The 15,168-nt window shown below is 31.7% G+C and overlaps 1 protein-coding gene across 7 annotated transcripts in view; it reads right to left on the minus strand.

Moving 5' to 3' along the window:
- LOC148622488 (uncharacterized) overlaps positions 1 to 15,168 on the minus strand; it is a 66,128-nt gene that overhangs the window by 5,050 nt on the left and 45,910 nt on the right. For 6 of the 7 annotated variants that reach the window (XM_088572484.1, XM_088572482.1, XM_088572488.1 and 3 more), the window contains 9 exons: positions 11,814 to 11,917; positions 10,147 to 10,242; positions 9,659 to 9,736; positions 7,180 to 7,227; positions 3,799 to 4,153; positions 3,442 to 3,499; positions 3,013 to 3,054; positions 894 to 1,004; positions 132 to 237 (listed from right to left, as the gene is read on the minus strand). In XM_088572484.1, coding sequence (XP_088428610.1) covers positions 132 to 237; positions 894 to 1,004; positions 3,013 to 3,054; positions 3,442 to 3,499; positions 3,799 to 4,153; positions 7,180 to 7,227; positions 9,659 to 9,736; positions 10,147 to 10,242; positions 11,814 to 11,917 — 998 coding nt within the window. The remainder of the gene's footprint in view (positions 1 to 131; positions 238 to 893; positions 1,005 to 3,012; positions 3,055 to 3,441; positions 3,500 to 3,798; positions 4,154 to 7,179; positions 7,228 to 9,658; positions 9,737 to 10,146; positions 10,243 to 11,813; positions 11,918 to 15,168) is intronic. The other variant, XM_088572483.1, reaches the window with a different exon arrangement.

A 15,168-nucleotide genomic window follows, 5' to 3' on the forward strand; every position in this document is an offset into this window, starting at 1 on the left:
AAATAATTTAGTTTGCTTTAAACATCAGACACTTGATTAAATTCACAAATTCAAAAATCAAAGACAAATTAAAATTTAGATCAACAATGATAAAGTAACCAATAAATAGTATAATGTATGCACTGACTAACCTCTTCTAACACTTGTAGATTAGATCTGATGACTTCGTTCATCTGTTTCACAACACTATAATGAGACTGACTCTGCAAGCCATATATAGATGAGTACATCTTCTCTCTTAAAGCAAATACATGTATTTCTATTGGTAAATATTACTTTATTGTCTAAAATTTCAGCATCAGACTTATCCTTGATAAGACATGATTACTATGTGTATCTACATGTCACCAAAAGTCCCATAACTCTTATAAAATTTGTCAAATCAAAATGGCCTGTCATGGGGTGCAAAAAATATTGGCAATAGCATTGTAATCATCATTGTCAACTGGGATGTAAATGAAAAACGTATTAGCATCATAATGCATCCCCAATATCACATTGCCTGGTGTAAAATGATGACAATTCCCATTTTTCAACATTAAATCAGCTATCACTCCATACCCTTTATATGTCATTTAGGCATAAGAGTGTGTAAGTTGAACAAATTGTGTTAACATTTAAAGCAACACTGAATGTATCAAAATATAGACCTCTGCACTGGTAAACTGTTTTCAAAAGATAATATGAAAGAAATAACAAAAAATATTTGTGTGCTGCCATTATTATTTTATTGTTGTTGATTTTACTGAACAAGTAATTGTAACAAAAACAAATGTAAGACATGACTTTTTCTCTCTGAGAGAAATAATTACACCAAAAACTTCTTGAAGACAGATCAGTATAAAACAAGATTTTCCACAGTACTATCAAACAAGCATTGAAACGCAACTGACCTCCATTGAGCTTTAGAAGATGGTGTCCAGATTTCTTTAGCATCTATCCTAGCTTGGAGTAACAGGATTTTGTATGTTAATGCCATTGCAGATACAATTAAAAACAAAGTCCTGAAAACAAAGAAATCATGTCAATAGTTAATAGTAAACATCATGAAAGAGATCATTTTAGTCCTTAATAGTAAAAATTCAATGGTTTCAATATCTGCATCAATGACATAACTAAGCTGTGTGTAGTTTTGAAGTGAAAAAATATTTCCTTGATGCACCCAATAGCAATGATAAATTTTTTGTCATGTCTTCATTAATTGCTGTAATTCAGAAATCTTTTCAACTTCACACTTCCTTATTGTGTAAGCAAAGTACAGATAGATACACCTACAGATTTAAAACCCTGAACAAATGAGACAAATAGAGACACAGAATTTAAAAAATAGAATACAAACAGTCAAATAACTTAAATGCTTGCAATAAGACTTTGAAAAGACAAACAGATGGACAAACATAGTGCTTTCTATAAATCCCAGAATTTGTTTCTGTAGTGTATGATAAACTCAAAAGCCTTGATCAAAAGAATTGAACAATTCACAATGTCATGGCATTTGATGGAAGGATTTTTGAGTAAAGGTCATATAATGGGAAATTCCTCCATATTTGTATGAATTAAATTCCATAAATCAAAAATGTAAAATCCAAAATATATAAAAATCAAATCAAAAGGAATCAATTCACCGCAATATTGATGAAATTTGAGTTTAGACCAAAAATAGAAAAGTACCCCATACTTGTAGAATAAAGACCCATAAATCTGAAATTAATAACAAGAGGCTCTCAGGAGGATAGAATTGCTCACCTGGTTTTTGCCTCTCAAGGGCAACAACTCTAACAAGGAGTTGTCCGACAATTTTGGCTCAAAGATGACTTTGGTAGGACCTATCATAAGGATCGTTTCAACAATTTAAAGTTTCATACTGTCTATTATAGTTTTCAAAATATAAGCTTAAAACTGCTAACAATGTAATGTTTTGCCTTTCAAGGGCAATAATTCTAACAAGGAGTCACCTGAAAACTTTGATCCCCACAAACTTTTGTAGGCCTCAAGATCATTTCAGCAACTGAAAGTTTCATTCAGTCTATCATAGTTTTCAAGATATTGGCTTAAAACTGTAAAAAAAAAAACCAAACAAACATTATTTTTCACCTTTCAATGGCAATAACTTTTACATGGAGTCGTCAGACAACTTTGATCCCTTGAAGACTTTTGTGGATCTTATAATAAGGATCATTTGAGCAATTGAAAGAATTTAGCTAAACCTAATGATATTGGAAAAATATGAGAAAAACTTCTGACTCACTTTTTGTTCTATTTTTGGTAACAGCAGCCATGTTTTTCCATGGATCAAAAATCCCTACCACAGTTCTATGAAAAGTACCTTAAGGAACATACACAATTTGGTTCCAATCAATCAAATAGTGTCAGAGGAGAAGATTTTTTAAAGAAATAACATTGAAAGTAGCAAAAAAAAAAATAAAAAAAGGGCAACAACTCCAACATGGCTCAACAGATTGAAGCGAAAATTTTACCACAGATAAAATCTCATCCTGCTGAACACTTTTATCCAGTCATAATTTGGCTAAACCTAATGTTTTAAGAGATAAATGCGAAAAACTACCGTCTGACCGATATGTTCCATTTTTGAGTAAAGGGGACCATGTTTTTTGATAGACTAAAAATCCCCATACCAGTTCTATGCAGGACACCCCAAGGAACATTCAAACCAAATTTGGTTCCAATTGATCTAGTAGTGTCAGAGAAGAAGAGTTTTGAAAAAAAATGTTAAAGATGATAACATTGAAGGCAAAGTGATGGCAATAGCTCACTTGGCCTATGGCCAGGTGAGCTAAAAATTAAAAGGGAACTCACATCAATCAACATAAAAAGTCTCTTAAAAATTGGTGGTGGCATTTTTGAGTTATTGTGTGAAGTGAGAACGATGATCACTGGCATACCATAATATGTCCTGTCTTGAAAGATGGGCGTATTAAAAATCAAAGAAGAAAATGTGATGTTAGAAAATAAAACAACAACAAATTGTATATGGTACTTAGTAATACTTACATTAGGATACAAATCGCTAGAATAAGATTTGTCCTAGGAATTCTGAAATGAAAACCAATATAAATTTCAATATGTATAGTACACATCTTCATCCCATCCATATCAATGAATAAATGGTAAACTTAAATATGGGAGATTTTTTGTATTAAGTATCAAGTCAAAGCTTTTGGGGATCTTATCTGTTTAAGTGAGTTATGCTGAAACTGGTATCCAAATTCAAATGAAGAAATGAAGTAGTTTGGAAAACCAGAATTAAAATGAAGGATCCAAGCTACTCCCCCTGGTGTCAAACACAAGTTATCATCTGGAATGACTATATAATCTTCCTGATTACACAGAGAGATGTTGAATTAAAACCTGTGAAATATCAATAATATCAAAAATATTCCTTTTCCCACACAAGAATTATACAGAACAAATTGAGCTTACCTTTGAAACTTCAGAGACAATTGAGAGAAGGCTTCATACATTTTTTCACAGTCAAAACCTGAAGAAAATAACATTTTCTTGAAATAAAAAAAAAACAAGAGCAATAATAAAAAGCCAATGTTGAAAATCAATAGTTTATCATTGATTGTTCCTATTTTATCAATATACAAAAACAAAATGCAAAAATATGAAATATAACAGAAAATGAAATATCAAGGATAAAACTACATTCAAAAACTCTTTAACAAAAAGAACACAACAAAAATTACTCCTTGGTTTCAATTTTATCAATGATTTCAGACTTACAAAATTAACATTTCCTTAAAATATCATTCAAAAGGCAACATAAAAACTTACATTGGAAAAAATATGGTATGCCAAATTTTCCACCACCAATGAAAAATCGAGGTTTTGCAATTTTTGGTTTTTCATGCACAACGGTTGACTCTTGTGACACTAGTACAGGTGTGACATGATTGTTTTTAATATTATTTGATATGTCAAGTTTTGAATTATCATCACTAGGATCCCGGGACCCGCACTGAAGACAGACGCCAGCATCTGATTCCTCTGTGTCAGGTGGAGATATGAGATGTCCATTTATCACATTGTTATTGTCCATATCATTATGTCTTGATGTATCAAACATCTTAGTAATGTCTGAATTGTCCATGGGGGTGTCTGGTGTTTGATCCAATAGTGAAAAGTCCATCTGAAACAAAAAGATAGGGAGTCATAAATCTAACAAACAGAAAGTTAAAAGTAGTAAAATGATCACTGTTATATTACTGCAGTAATCTGTGGCCATTCAGTAAAGATCAGTGTTACATTACTACAGCAATCTATGGCCATTCAGTAAAGATTGCAGTTACATTACTACAGCAATCTATGGCCATTCAGTGAAGATCACTTATATTACTACAGTAATCTATGGCCATTCAGTAAAGATCACTGATACATTTCTAAATCAATCTATGGCCAATCAGTGAAGATCACTGTTACATTACTACAGTGATCTATGGCCATTCAGTGAAGATCTCCGTTACATTACTATAGCAATCTATGGCCATTCAGTAAAGATCTCAATTATATTACTACAGCAATCTATGACCATTAAGTTAAGATCACTGTTGCATTACTACAGCAATATATGGCCATTCAGTAAAGAATACGGTAACATTACTACAGCAGCCTATGGCCATTCAGTAAAGATCAATGTTACATAACTACTATAACAATCTATGGCCATTCAGTGAAGATCACTGCTACATTACTACAGTAATCTATGGCCATTCAGTAAATATATCAGTTATATTACAGAAGCAATCTATGACCATTCATTATGTGTGATTTTTTCAGTAAAGGTTAGGAATGGACTTCACAATTAATTACAAAATTTGATTTGACAACTTATGTGCAGTAGAATGTTTATGGTTATTCCTACAGAAATATTCCAAAGTTTTGAATAGCTTATCTAGACTAAAGTGTATCATTTTAAACCATTTTTCAAAAAGCTACAAGGAAATGACAAAAGCTTGTGCAGGTTAGGGTCCAGCTTACTCACTAGCATTTAATTTTGAAACTATTCTCCTACTAATAAATTAGGGAAAAAGACATTAACACTAAAATCATTCAGGATACATTCCCAACAAATTTCCAAAAAGACATAACATCAATAATAATGCACGGCAAAATATCAAATGCCATTTCACCCCGAGATACCAATATCAGCAAGAGGGCCTCTGGCTCAAGGCCTGATATTGGTCAAGGGTGATACAGCATGTAAACAGGTTTTGGTATGTATTATATGCTTTATCATATATTTGAACAGGAAAGAATTAGTGATATTTTATTGTTGTGGAAATAACCATTCCTTTGGTCTAGTTACACTTGTATTTCAATTTGATAATTTTGATTAAAACTGTTGTACTTCTGCTTTATATTGATTTTTTATCTTTTTTTCTATATCATAGAGAAATCTGAGTAAGGGAGTGATAAAGGGAGTGCGATAAAGAAAGGTAAGATATTGAATACAAAATATGACATCACAATGCCTGATACTGATGAAACAGCAAATGCTTTATCAGATATTCAAAACTGCTGTATTTAGTAAAAAATACATGATAAAAAATATAAACACTTGAAAAAATAACCCCAAAAAATATCAGTAGTAATATGTAAAATTAAGAGTAATCTTGATAATACTTTCCTCTTGTTGCAGTGCTTTATTAAAGACTGGAGACTAATTTTTTCATGAACTACAATAATAGAGCCCTAATAGATTCCCAAAGGTATTCACAAATCTTAAAGATTTATAACCAAATTATCCATTACAAGCTGTTTCATTCATGTTTTCATTGATTACTAAATAATGACAAGGACTTATACATTGTATACAAACAATTTCTGCTTATCAATGATTGACCTAATGACCTACAGTATCTCATCATCAGCTTATCATTGAACTATTGACTTTTCCATGACAGGACACATCAATAGACCGAGTATTGATGTAACCATCAGTACTCAAGTCTAGATTGATTATTGATGCAACCACCTAATGTTAAACCATGAATTATCAATACTGCAATTATTATTTCTATAAAATTATGAAGTTATTGCATAAATATTGGTGAATACTGGCCCAAGCAAATATCATATTGCATGAGCGGGCCAGTGAAATATGAAACTATCTGAGGCCCTATATTTACCAATATTCATGCAATATGACTTCATGTTTCCCATTTTAGCGTTCTTGCATCGTTTATTGATCATTTACACATCATTCTGTTTTCATTTAAACACACAATAATTGCACAATAGGAGCATCATTTAAATGCATGATAAGAGCCTGTGTGAACTTTTCAGTAAAGGTTATGAATGGACTTCATAATTAATAACAAAATTGATTTTGTAAACTTACTTGCTGTAGAATTTTTATGGCTTTTCATACAGAAATATTGGATTGAATAAACAAAAAATTATCACTATATAATAAAATGGAAAAACATATACATAGCCATAGATAAAATATACTTCTGTATTAACAGGTAAACCATGAAAGATGAAGAAAATAGTCTCAATTATTGGTGATTGATAAACACAGATCATGAATAAAATAACATGATTCCATATTACATGTTTGATAAGTTTTCTTTTTCCAAACACAAATTCCTGAAAGTTTGTCATCTATGTCATGAGGCCATTTCGTATATTTGTACTTTCAGGGATTGGTATTAGTTTAACCTAAACTGAAATTTTAATTATTTCTCATTTAAAAGCAATGCTGCGATTTGGACAGAATTCAGAGTAAAAAATAGTTTTTTTTTTGTTTTTTTTTTTTCATAAACTGAATGATTTTCTAAATCCCAGTGGTTTGAATCTTCAGAAACAATGTCAGCAGGCTTTCATTACGAAAAATAGAGTAAATAACATATCAACCCAAAGTTGCAAATAAAACCAGGCCCTGTATCTGTATCTAATACATTTATTTAAACCATTTCCTGTACATAGCTCAAACTAATCCTAAACAAGTGATAGTACCATTTAATAAGTCTGAAATGTGTTTTATGGCAGAATAGTTAAACCATATCTATTACAATAACAACATGGGGTCTAGATAACCCAATTTAATGTTAATAGACTGTCATATACTAGTCAACTTTTTAGAATTGGTTGAACACTACAATAATATCACTCTGTAAAATTCATACATAGTGCACCAGAATCAATACTTACATTATAGTCAGAAGCACTTGAGGCAGTTTGTTCAAGTAAGGCTTTTGTCTGCAAAATATATTTGAAAGCATTTTTTTTTAATTTACGATATAACATTACTATCAAAGAAAAGCAAGAAATATGCTGATGAGAAGTAGGTTAAAAATTACGTCAAAGTTTTTTTTGGTTCCACTATCTTCAGTAAAATCCTAAATCTAAATTTAGTGCATCAATACATGCAGATCAATTTACTAAAAAAATCTTTGGTCTGGTTCAGGTGTTTAATTTTTGGTTTGAAAGAATATGCAACTGAAATAATACACAATATTATTTTTGTCTCTGAACACAACAGATGGTTTGATTAGCTAAAAGCTAGGTCAAAATAGCCTTAAAACCCTGATGTGACTTGGATAAAGACAACGCTATGTTTTATTCAAAATAGAAACACAATTTTATAGTATCTTTCTTCAAAAGAAACATGCAAACACATGATAATAATACTAAATGGTTTTATAAACAAGGGGATCCCAGGAGCCTGAATCGCTTACCTGATTAAAGTTTGTCTTTCAAGGGCAATTAATTCAACAAGGAGTTGTCCAACAATTTTGACACAAGAAGACACTGGCAGAACTTATTATAAGGATCATTTCAGAAATTGAAAGTTTCTTTCTATCTATTTTAGTTTTCCAGATATCCCCAAATCAGCCAGCCCCATGCAGGTCCGGGTGTCAAAAGAATAGGCCTGCAGCAGCGCTAAGCTTGTTGTAAAAGGCGACTAAATAGTGCTCAGAAACCTAGATGGGGTGTTACATGCTGGGATTGTTAGGCTATAATACAGATAACCTGACCGTAAACCATTGTGGTGCACCGTGTTGGGAAAGATGCCTAGTTCCTTGCATGTTAAAGAACCCTGCTGTGGTATTCGATAGGAGTAGGAACCTTTGCACTCTGTCACAGGAGGCTAAATTGCCCAACTCTACCCATCCCCCTTTTTATCTTGTGGTAATCAAAATTTGTCGGCCCCATTATCCTTGTGTCCCATCCCTTTTCTCATTCACCGTTTCATGTTCATTTTATCATCCCTTTCATGTAACAGGGCATGTAACAATAAATGTGGCGTACCTATTGTACCAAAAAGGGCACGTAACAATAAAGGTAGCGTACCAAAAAAATATAAAAAAAGGGCAATAACTCCAACATGGCTTAAACAGATTTAAATGAAAATTTGACCACAGATAGATCTCATCATGCTGTACACTTCTACCCCATGTCATAATTTGGCTAAACCTATCGGTTTTAGTGATATATGTGAAAAAAAAAGTGCTGTCTGATCCCTATGTTCTACTTTCAGTAATGGCGGCCATGTTTTTTTGACAGAACAAAAATCCCCACATCAGCCATCTGCATGATACCTCAAGAAACATTCATATCAAGTTTGGTTTCAATTAGACAAGTAACGTCAGAGGAGAAGAATTTTGAAAAATTGTTAACGATGACGATGGGCGAAGATGGACGCCATGTGATGGCAATAGCTCACACGGCCTTACACCAGATGAGCTAAAAAAAAATAGGCTTTAAGTTAAAGAAATCTACCCTAGCTGATTCAAATCTTAATTTACAATATGAAAATATACAAAAACCTTCCACTCCTCATGTTATTGCTACATAATAAAATCATTGCATCATTTTGATGCGTTTTTGATGTATTCTAAGACAACCCATTACCTTGTCTTACATGGCATTATCAGCAAATAGATATGGCAAAACAATAAGACATGAAGCCAATGTTTTCAAAGGTTATTTGACATAAAAAAACAGGTGTTAAAAATAATGACACTTTTTTAATAGACTCTAGGTAGCATGTATATACATTGAAACATTTTTCCAGCAAAAACAAAAACTAACAATCGTCCCAATCAAAACTTGTGAGATAAATTCAAAATCTTTGCACTTGTTCTTCTGCACTCCACTTGTGCAAAATAAAAAGTTTCTCAATACTTATGTAAGAACCTATAAATCTATTCATTAGAAGCCTTTTAAAAAATTGCACTAAATTATGTACCGGTACATGCTACTTTTAAAACCCACAACCTGCCTACCAAATATGAAATTACCCTGTCCAGTAGAAGCAAAATTTTTATAATGAACTATCACACATATTTTAGAAGACTGCAGTATAGCCCACCATGTAAGCAGTAAAATCACACATATCGGACTTCTTTAAAATATCTACACAATCAAAATGATGGAAGCCATAAATTTCTGTATAACAACTCTTCAAGAAATAAATCATAAAAAATGCATTTCAACTTCAAGAGTTGTTTCTTTACAGTTTTCTGTGAATTCAACAAAATTATAAACTCGATCAATTAAAAAAAATTAATGAATCAACATACTGAATAAAAAGCAATGTTCTGGACCCTGTGAATTTTATTACTGTTTCAGTCCTCAGGACACCTTCATTATAATGTCATAGGTATTTAAAAGAACTTATACTAACCACCTCATGTGATTTTTTCCATGCACTGACAACAAATTTGTAGGTACTGTCTCTTGAAAGGAATGATCCAAAAACATACTACAATACAGAATATTTACATGTTTAAGTTAGTGTTAATGGCTGGCCAAGATAAATCACACAGAAATACTCAGCTGTAAGTTTTGACTTCTTTTGAATGTGAATATGAATAAAAACAAAATCATAAAAGTGTTAGAATTAAATGGGTGTTTTTTTGTCATTATTCTTTTTTTTCTGTTAAAAAACTTATTGAGATTTTCCAGATTTTTTGTTATTCGGAAATTCTTGCACCATTTCAATATGACTGACTGACTTGCAATTGTTATAAATTTCATCATTGCAAAATAAGGATTTCAGATCAGTTGCAAAAATAAAAATTAAGTTAACCTCTTTAACAGCAAAATGTATACATTCTGAATTTACACTAATGTATATATATATACAATTGGCAAAAGCAGCCTCAGAATTACCTTTTTACCAGCTGTTTGAAAACCTATGGCATTGGGAATAATTAAGGCAGTCTTTTCCCTAGTAATACTAATTACTCTAGTCATTGGGATTTCAAGCTGGAATAAAAAACAAACAACATTTCTTCATCACAATAAGGTGAAAGTCTATCAGAACAACCATGATTTATATAGAAGAAACAGATCTTTTCTGTCATTGTTTTCATCTATTTCTTCATCAGCCTTTGGTAAGGTTATCATTTAAGCAGTTATGACAAACCTGTGTATGACCATAGACACTATCCTGCAAAACTTTATTGCAACCAGACTGGCATAATATTTCTGACTTCTCATAGGAGCTGTCAAATAAGAACAATGAGTAAGTCAGATCCAAAGTCTATTTGGTCAAGAATGTCTGTGTACATCATCATATCTTATTTATATAATGTATGCCACTCAATGATTCCAACAAGATTATGTCAATGAGGGGGAGGAAAACAACACAGGAAGTTAACAAATAAAATGTTGTGTCATTGCTTTCTTAATGCAACTACATTGAATACAAAAACTGAAAATCAACCACTCAGGTTACAAAATGTTCGTGACTGGATTATAAATATTTTGAAGGTCATGAAACATTTAAAAATGATAAATTGCAGTAATGACATTTAATCTTTAACACTTCAAATAAAACAAATTTGAATAACCCATTCAAACCTACAAAATAAATACAGTGATTTTTTCATTCAGTTTTTCTCAAGTCCAAATCAAGCAAAAGTGAAATCAACACTTTTTAGTATAACTCTCAGTCTAACTTGATCATCCAGTGTTAAACTTTAGAAAAGTAATATTTTTACTGTCACCATGACAATAAATGGTTTATGAATATCAACTGTGTAGTAAACAGGACTTTCTAGAAAACCTAATTATTGAACTTCAAATCATATATAAGGATAGTACTATTATTGGTCACAAACCAAAACAAAAATCATAATAGTTTCATAGGAACCACAAAATCGAAACAAATAAATTAAAAACTAGAAATTTTGTATTGTCAATTACTGGAACTTTAAATATCTTAGTCAATCATGAAAATGTCAAAAAGATTTATCTAGAATTTAACTACATGACCAGAGAGATGAATGACGTAATCAAACCCTTTAAGACAAAAAGCAATGCAGGCAATATATTCACCTATTTATTGAATGGTACCAATTTCCTAAGGTTCTAGTGGAGATAACATTTAAGACTAAACAGCAATATAATGGAAACCACATTAACATTTAGATACAAATTTTATTGGCAATTTGGAAAATGATACCTTTTACATGATATTTACGAAATTCCTCAAAATGATAGATAGTACAGAAAGTCAATTGCTTTCCCATTGAATTTAAAGTTATACACATTAGAGGATATGAAAACAATAGATTGTCCTTATGATGCCCTTGAGTATGTTAACATTAAAACCTTGCTTCTTTCACCTCTGTTTTCCATGTTTTGTTTTTTTTTTCATTTTGGTTACTTTTAAGACATAACAGTATTTCTTTGTCATTTGAACATTGTGTTAAACTGCCTTCAGGTCTTGATTTTTTTAAGTTTAGTACTGTTCACAGGGATGCTTCCCTTAATGTCATCAATTTTATACAGAGGTTATTGAAGTTATGTATGAACTGTGTTGTAAAACCTACCAATCGCCCTCTTCCTCTAATCTTTGAATAAAAACAGAAGAAATTCTGGGAGACCCACAGGTTCCCCTGTAACATGATATCTCCAATGAAGGCACAGGAAAATGCTGCAAAAAAGAACATAAAGTATATAATCTGGAGGTTACAGATCACAACAATCCGTTTTTTTTTTTTTTTATCTCCAAAGCATTGTGTTTTTACACAATGCTTTGGAGATAAAAAAGAAAGGATAGTTAAAAACCATTTTATGTTTTTTAACATAAAATGGTTTTTAACTATCCTCCAGAAACCAAAAGTGCAATGAACAATGAGTATCATTATTATAAGATCTAACACTGTTTATTTCTAGAATTTACCCATGTATATAATCAGGCCTTTCACTCAGAAATAACAAATTAATTAGACTAATAATAGACTATTACATCAGATTTATGAGTGAATGCCCCTAGTTTACACAATGATAAATTCTAGAAAAATAAAGTTTGATGCTTATAATGACATCCATACAAAAACTGGAAATGTCTTGTTTTTTCTTAGAAAACCCACATTCAGTGAAATTGACATCCCAAATGGGTAACATCCAACTGACTTCTTGATATGCTTGTCAAGTTAAATATTCCCTGTAATTAGGGGCTACTGCAGACCAACTTCTTAAACATTGCAGTTCTGGTAATAACATATCGACAATTGATAGAATGAAGCAGAAAATATAATAGAGGCCCCATACTGGTCTGAGTGTATAAAGAATAGGCCAAAAACCCTGGACAGGGGTCAAGGCTCTCTGCCTACCAAGCAACTGGGTTGTGTGCCCCAGGTGGCTAAAAGGGTACCCTTGACATCCTATATTGCTGGGGTTGTCAGGCCATAATATGGTTAACTTGACCACAAACCATAGTGGTGCACTATGTAAGGAGAAATGCCATGTAACTTCATGTTAAAATGTTTAAGAACAACCTTGCAGTGGTCTTCAATAGGAATAGGAGCCTAGGCTTCACTATAGGAGCTTAACTTGCTCGACCATACCCTCCCCTGTCTATTTCCAGCAACAATCTGAATTTGTTGACCCTATTATCCTTGTGTCCCACCCCATTTTTCATTTCATCATCTTTTTCATGCTCATTCCCTGATTATAGCTGCAATCCTGCTGCTTGGGTGTAAAACACCTATCAATCAATCAATCAATTAAATTTAATTGAGTATCAGGGAAGCACATAAATAAATTAGAAGAGATAAGAATAATAAATAATTGCAAAGCTAGTAGTTGAATAAAAGTAAAGTTTTCATGCAATAAAATGTGTTTCCCAATTTTGAGGGGGGGGGCATAAGCCAAGTCCACATCCAATCTAGATTTCAGGTAACAATTTTCCCCCCAATTTAAGAGGGGGGTATGTCAAGTCTACATCCACTCTCATCAGCAAAGCAGAAAGTTTCTTTTAGAAAAACAGCCTTGAAATGAGCAAAAAAAAGCTTACTTTAAATTAATTACAGCTTTATAAATGATGTATTAGTACCAATATAAGAAACTTAGAAGCATGGAAATGCTAACAAGAAATTAATTCTCAATTATAAGTCTATATATTAATTAAACTGAAGAGACCACATGCTGATAATGTGAAACTATCTACTGAGATGCCTAATCCACTTTCTTTCTAAAACTATGATCACATGCTTTTAACATATATTTTTTAAAATAAAATTATTTCATTTCATTGTTGATTCATGACCTCAACCTAATAAAACAAATCCAATGTAAGAAAAATATTCTTATTACAACATCTAGAATTTGAGGTTCATTTTATATGAATTAAAACAGTACATATAAAGATGACATTTCAATTCTTTCATAATTTTTATCCTTGACCCTTCCATTTTATCAATATATCTGTCTGGTAAGTTTGGGCTTTTTTAATCATTATTTCCCTGTTTTTGCTAGAAAGAAGTAGAAGTTACAACTGAACACCTATTAGCATTGTGTTTAAGATCATAGTTTTCTATACAATACTTCCCATTTTATAAATGACAATTTTGAATGTATAATAGGGTTTGTAAATCTCATTCTAGTTTTATTTGCCTTACTGGAATTTTTGATGTAGAACGTATTGAAATCCTAAGACAGATCTACATTTTATTATTTACTTCTGGGGATCTCAGGATGCTACATTACAATGCAAAATCTTCTATTTATTGCTTTTCTTAAAACTTTTATCATGTAGAAATATATATCTGTCATTTTCAGCAGTATTTTAACACAGAAAAATGTTTAACTTTTAATAGAAAAATGTTTAACTTTTAATTCTGAACTCAAAGCTTTGTAAATGACAAAGTTTCCATGCCTCTGAATGGTAGATTAGGACCCCTTCTTGTGAAACCACGGCATCACATGACAAGACTTACATACCCTATAGTTTACTTATTGACCTGTGCTGCCCCTAGAAGATTTTTACTGCTTCCTGTCTAGAACTTGTTCCCTACTGCTACATACTATGACAGCCTTTGAATTTTGTGTCAAAATTACAACTGCTAATATTCCTGATACTTGCCATACCCCCTCTTAACTTTCAAGTAGACTTTCCAAACAAAATCATACAAATAAATTAGACAAGCATCCTGTGTGGCATTCATGCCAGGTCTCTTCACTTTACTTTATACATAAACTTTAGTTGCCTAAAATTCACAAATGTCAAAGAAAATATCATGCTGTCTATAGAGAAGGGTAAAATGATCACAGCCTTTGGTTGATTGCTGAAAAAGTTAAATGCATTTTGAAATTAATTGCAGGGTAGTAGTACATACCCACCAATACAATGTATATAATGCAATTTACTGTTATGGTGACTTATGTGTAGAATTCTCTGTGAATTCCTTATTCTCATGTTGGCATGTACATAAAACTTTTCAATTGAGAACTCTGGAACCAAGTCCAAGGTCCACTACAGAATATATGAAATCAATAGCACTTATTATTTAAAGTTTAACCCTTTTTCTTTATTTTCAAAGTTCATACAATCTTATTAAATTAATGTTTGGACTATTATACTTATACATGATCTTTGTGTCTAAATTAAAATCATTTTTTGAAAAAGTAAATACTGTAACTTTCACAGGATCAACTTTAAGGCCTCATTTACAGTAGTTTTGCTTCTAAGAGATTTTAATAAGATCAAAACATTAAATACAGGAGTGAGTGATCTACTGAATACAGATAAGCCTGACAAAAACAGTCATATAAGCTATTGAATACAGATAACCCTGACAAAAAACAGTCATGTAAGTTACTGAATACAGATAACCCTGACAAAAACAGTCAAGTGAGCTACTGAATACAGATATCCCTGACAAAAAAAGAACTGTCATGTAA

This window comes from Perna viridis, chromosome 3 (assembly GCF_037379345.1).
Source record: "Perna viridis isolate PV_CMFRI_1.1 ecotype Kerala chromosome 3, ASM3737934v1, whole genome shotgun sequence".
NCBI classification, from domain to species: Eukaryota; Metazoa; Mollusca; class Bivalvia; order Mytilida; family Mytilidae; genus Perna; species Perna viridis.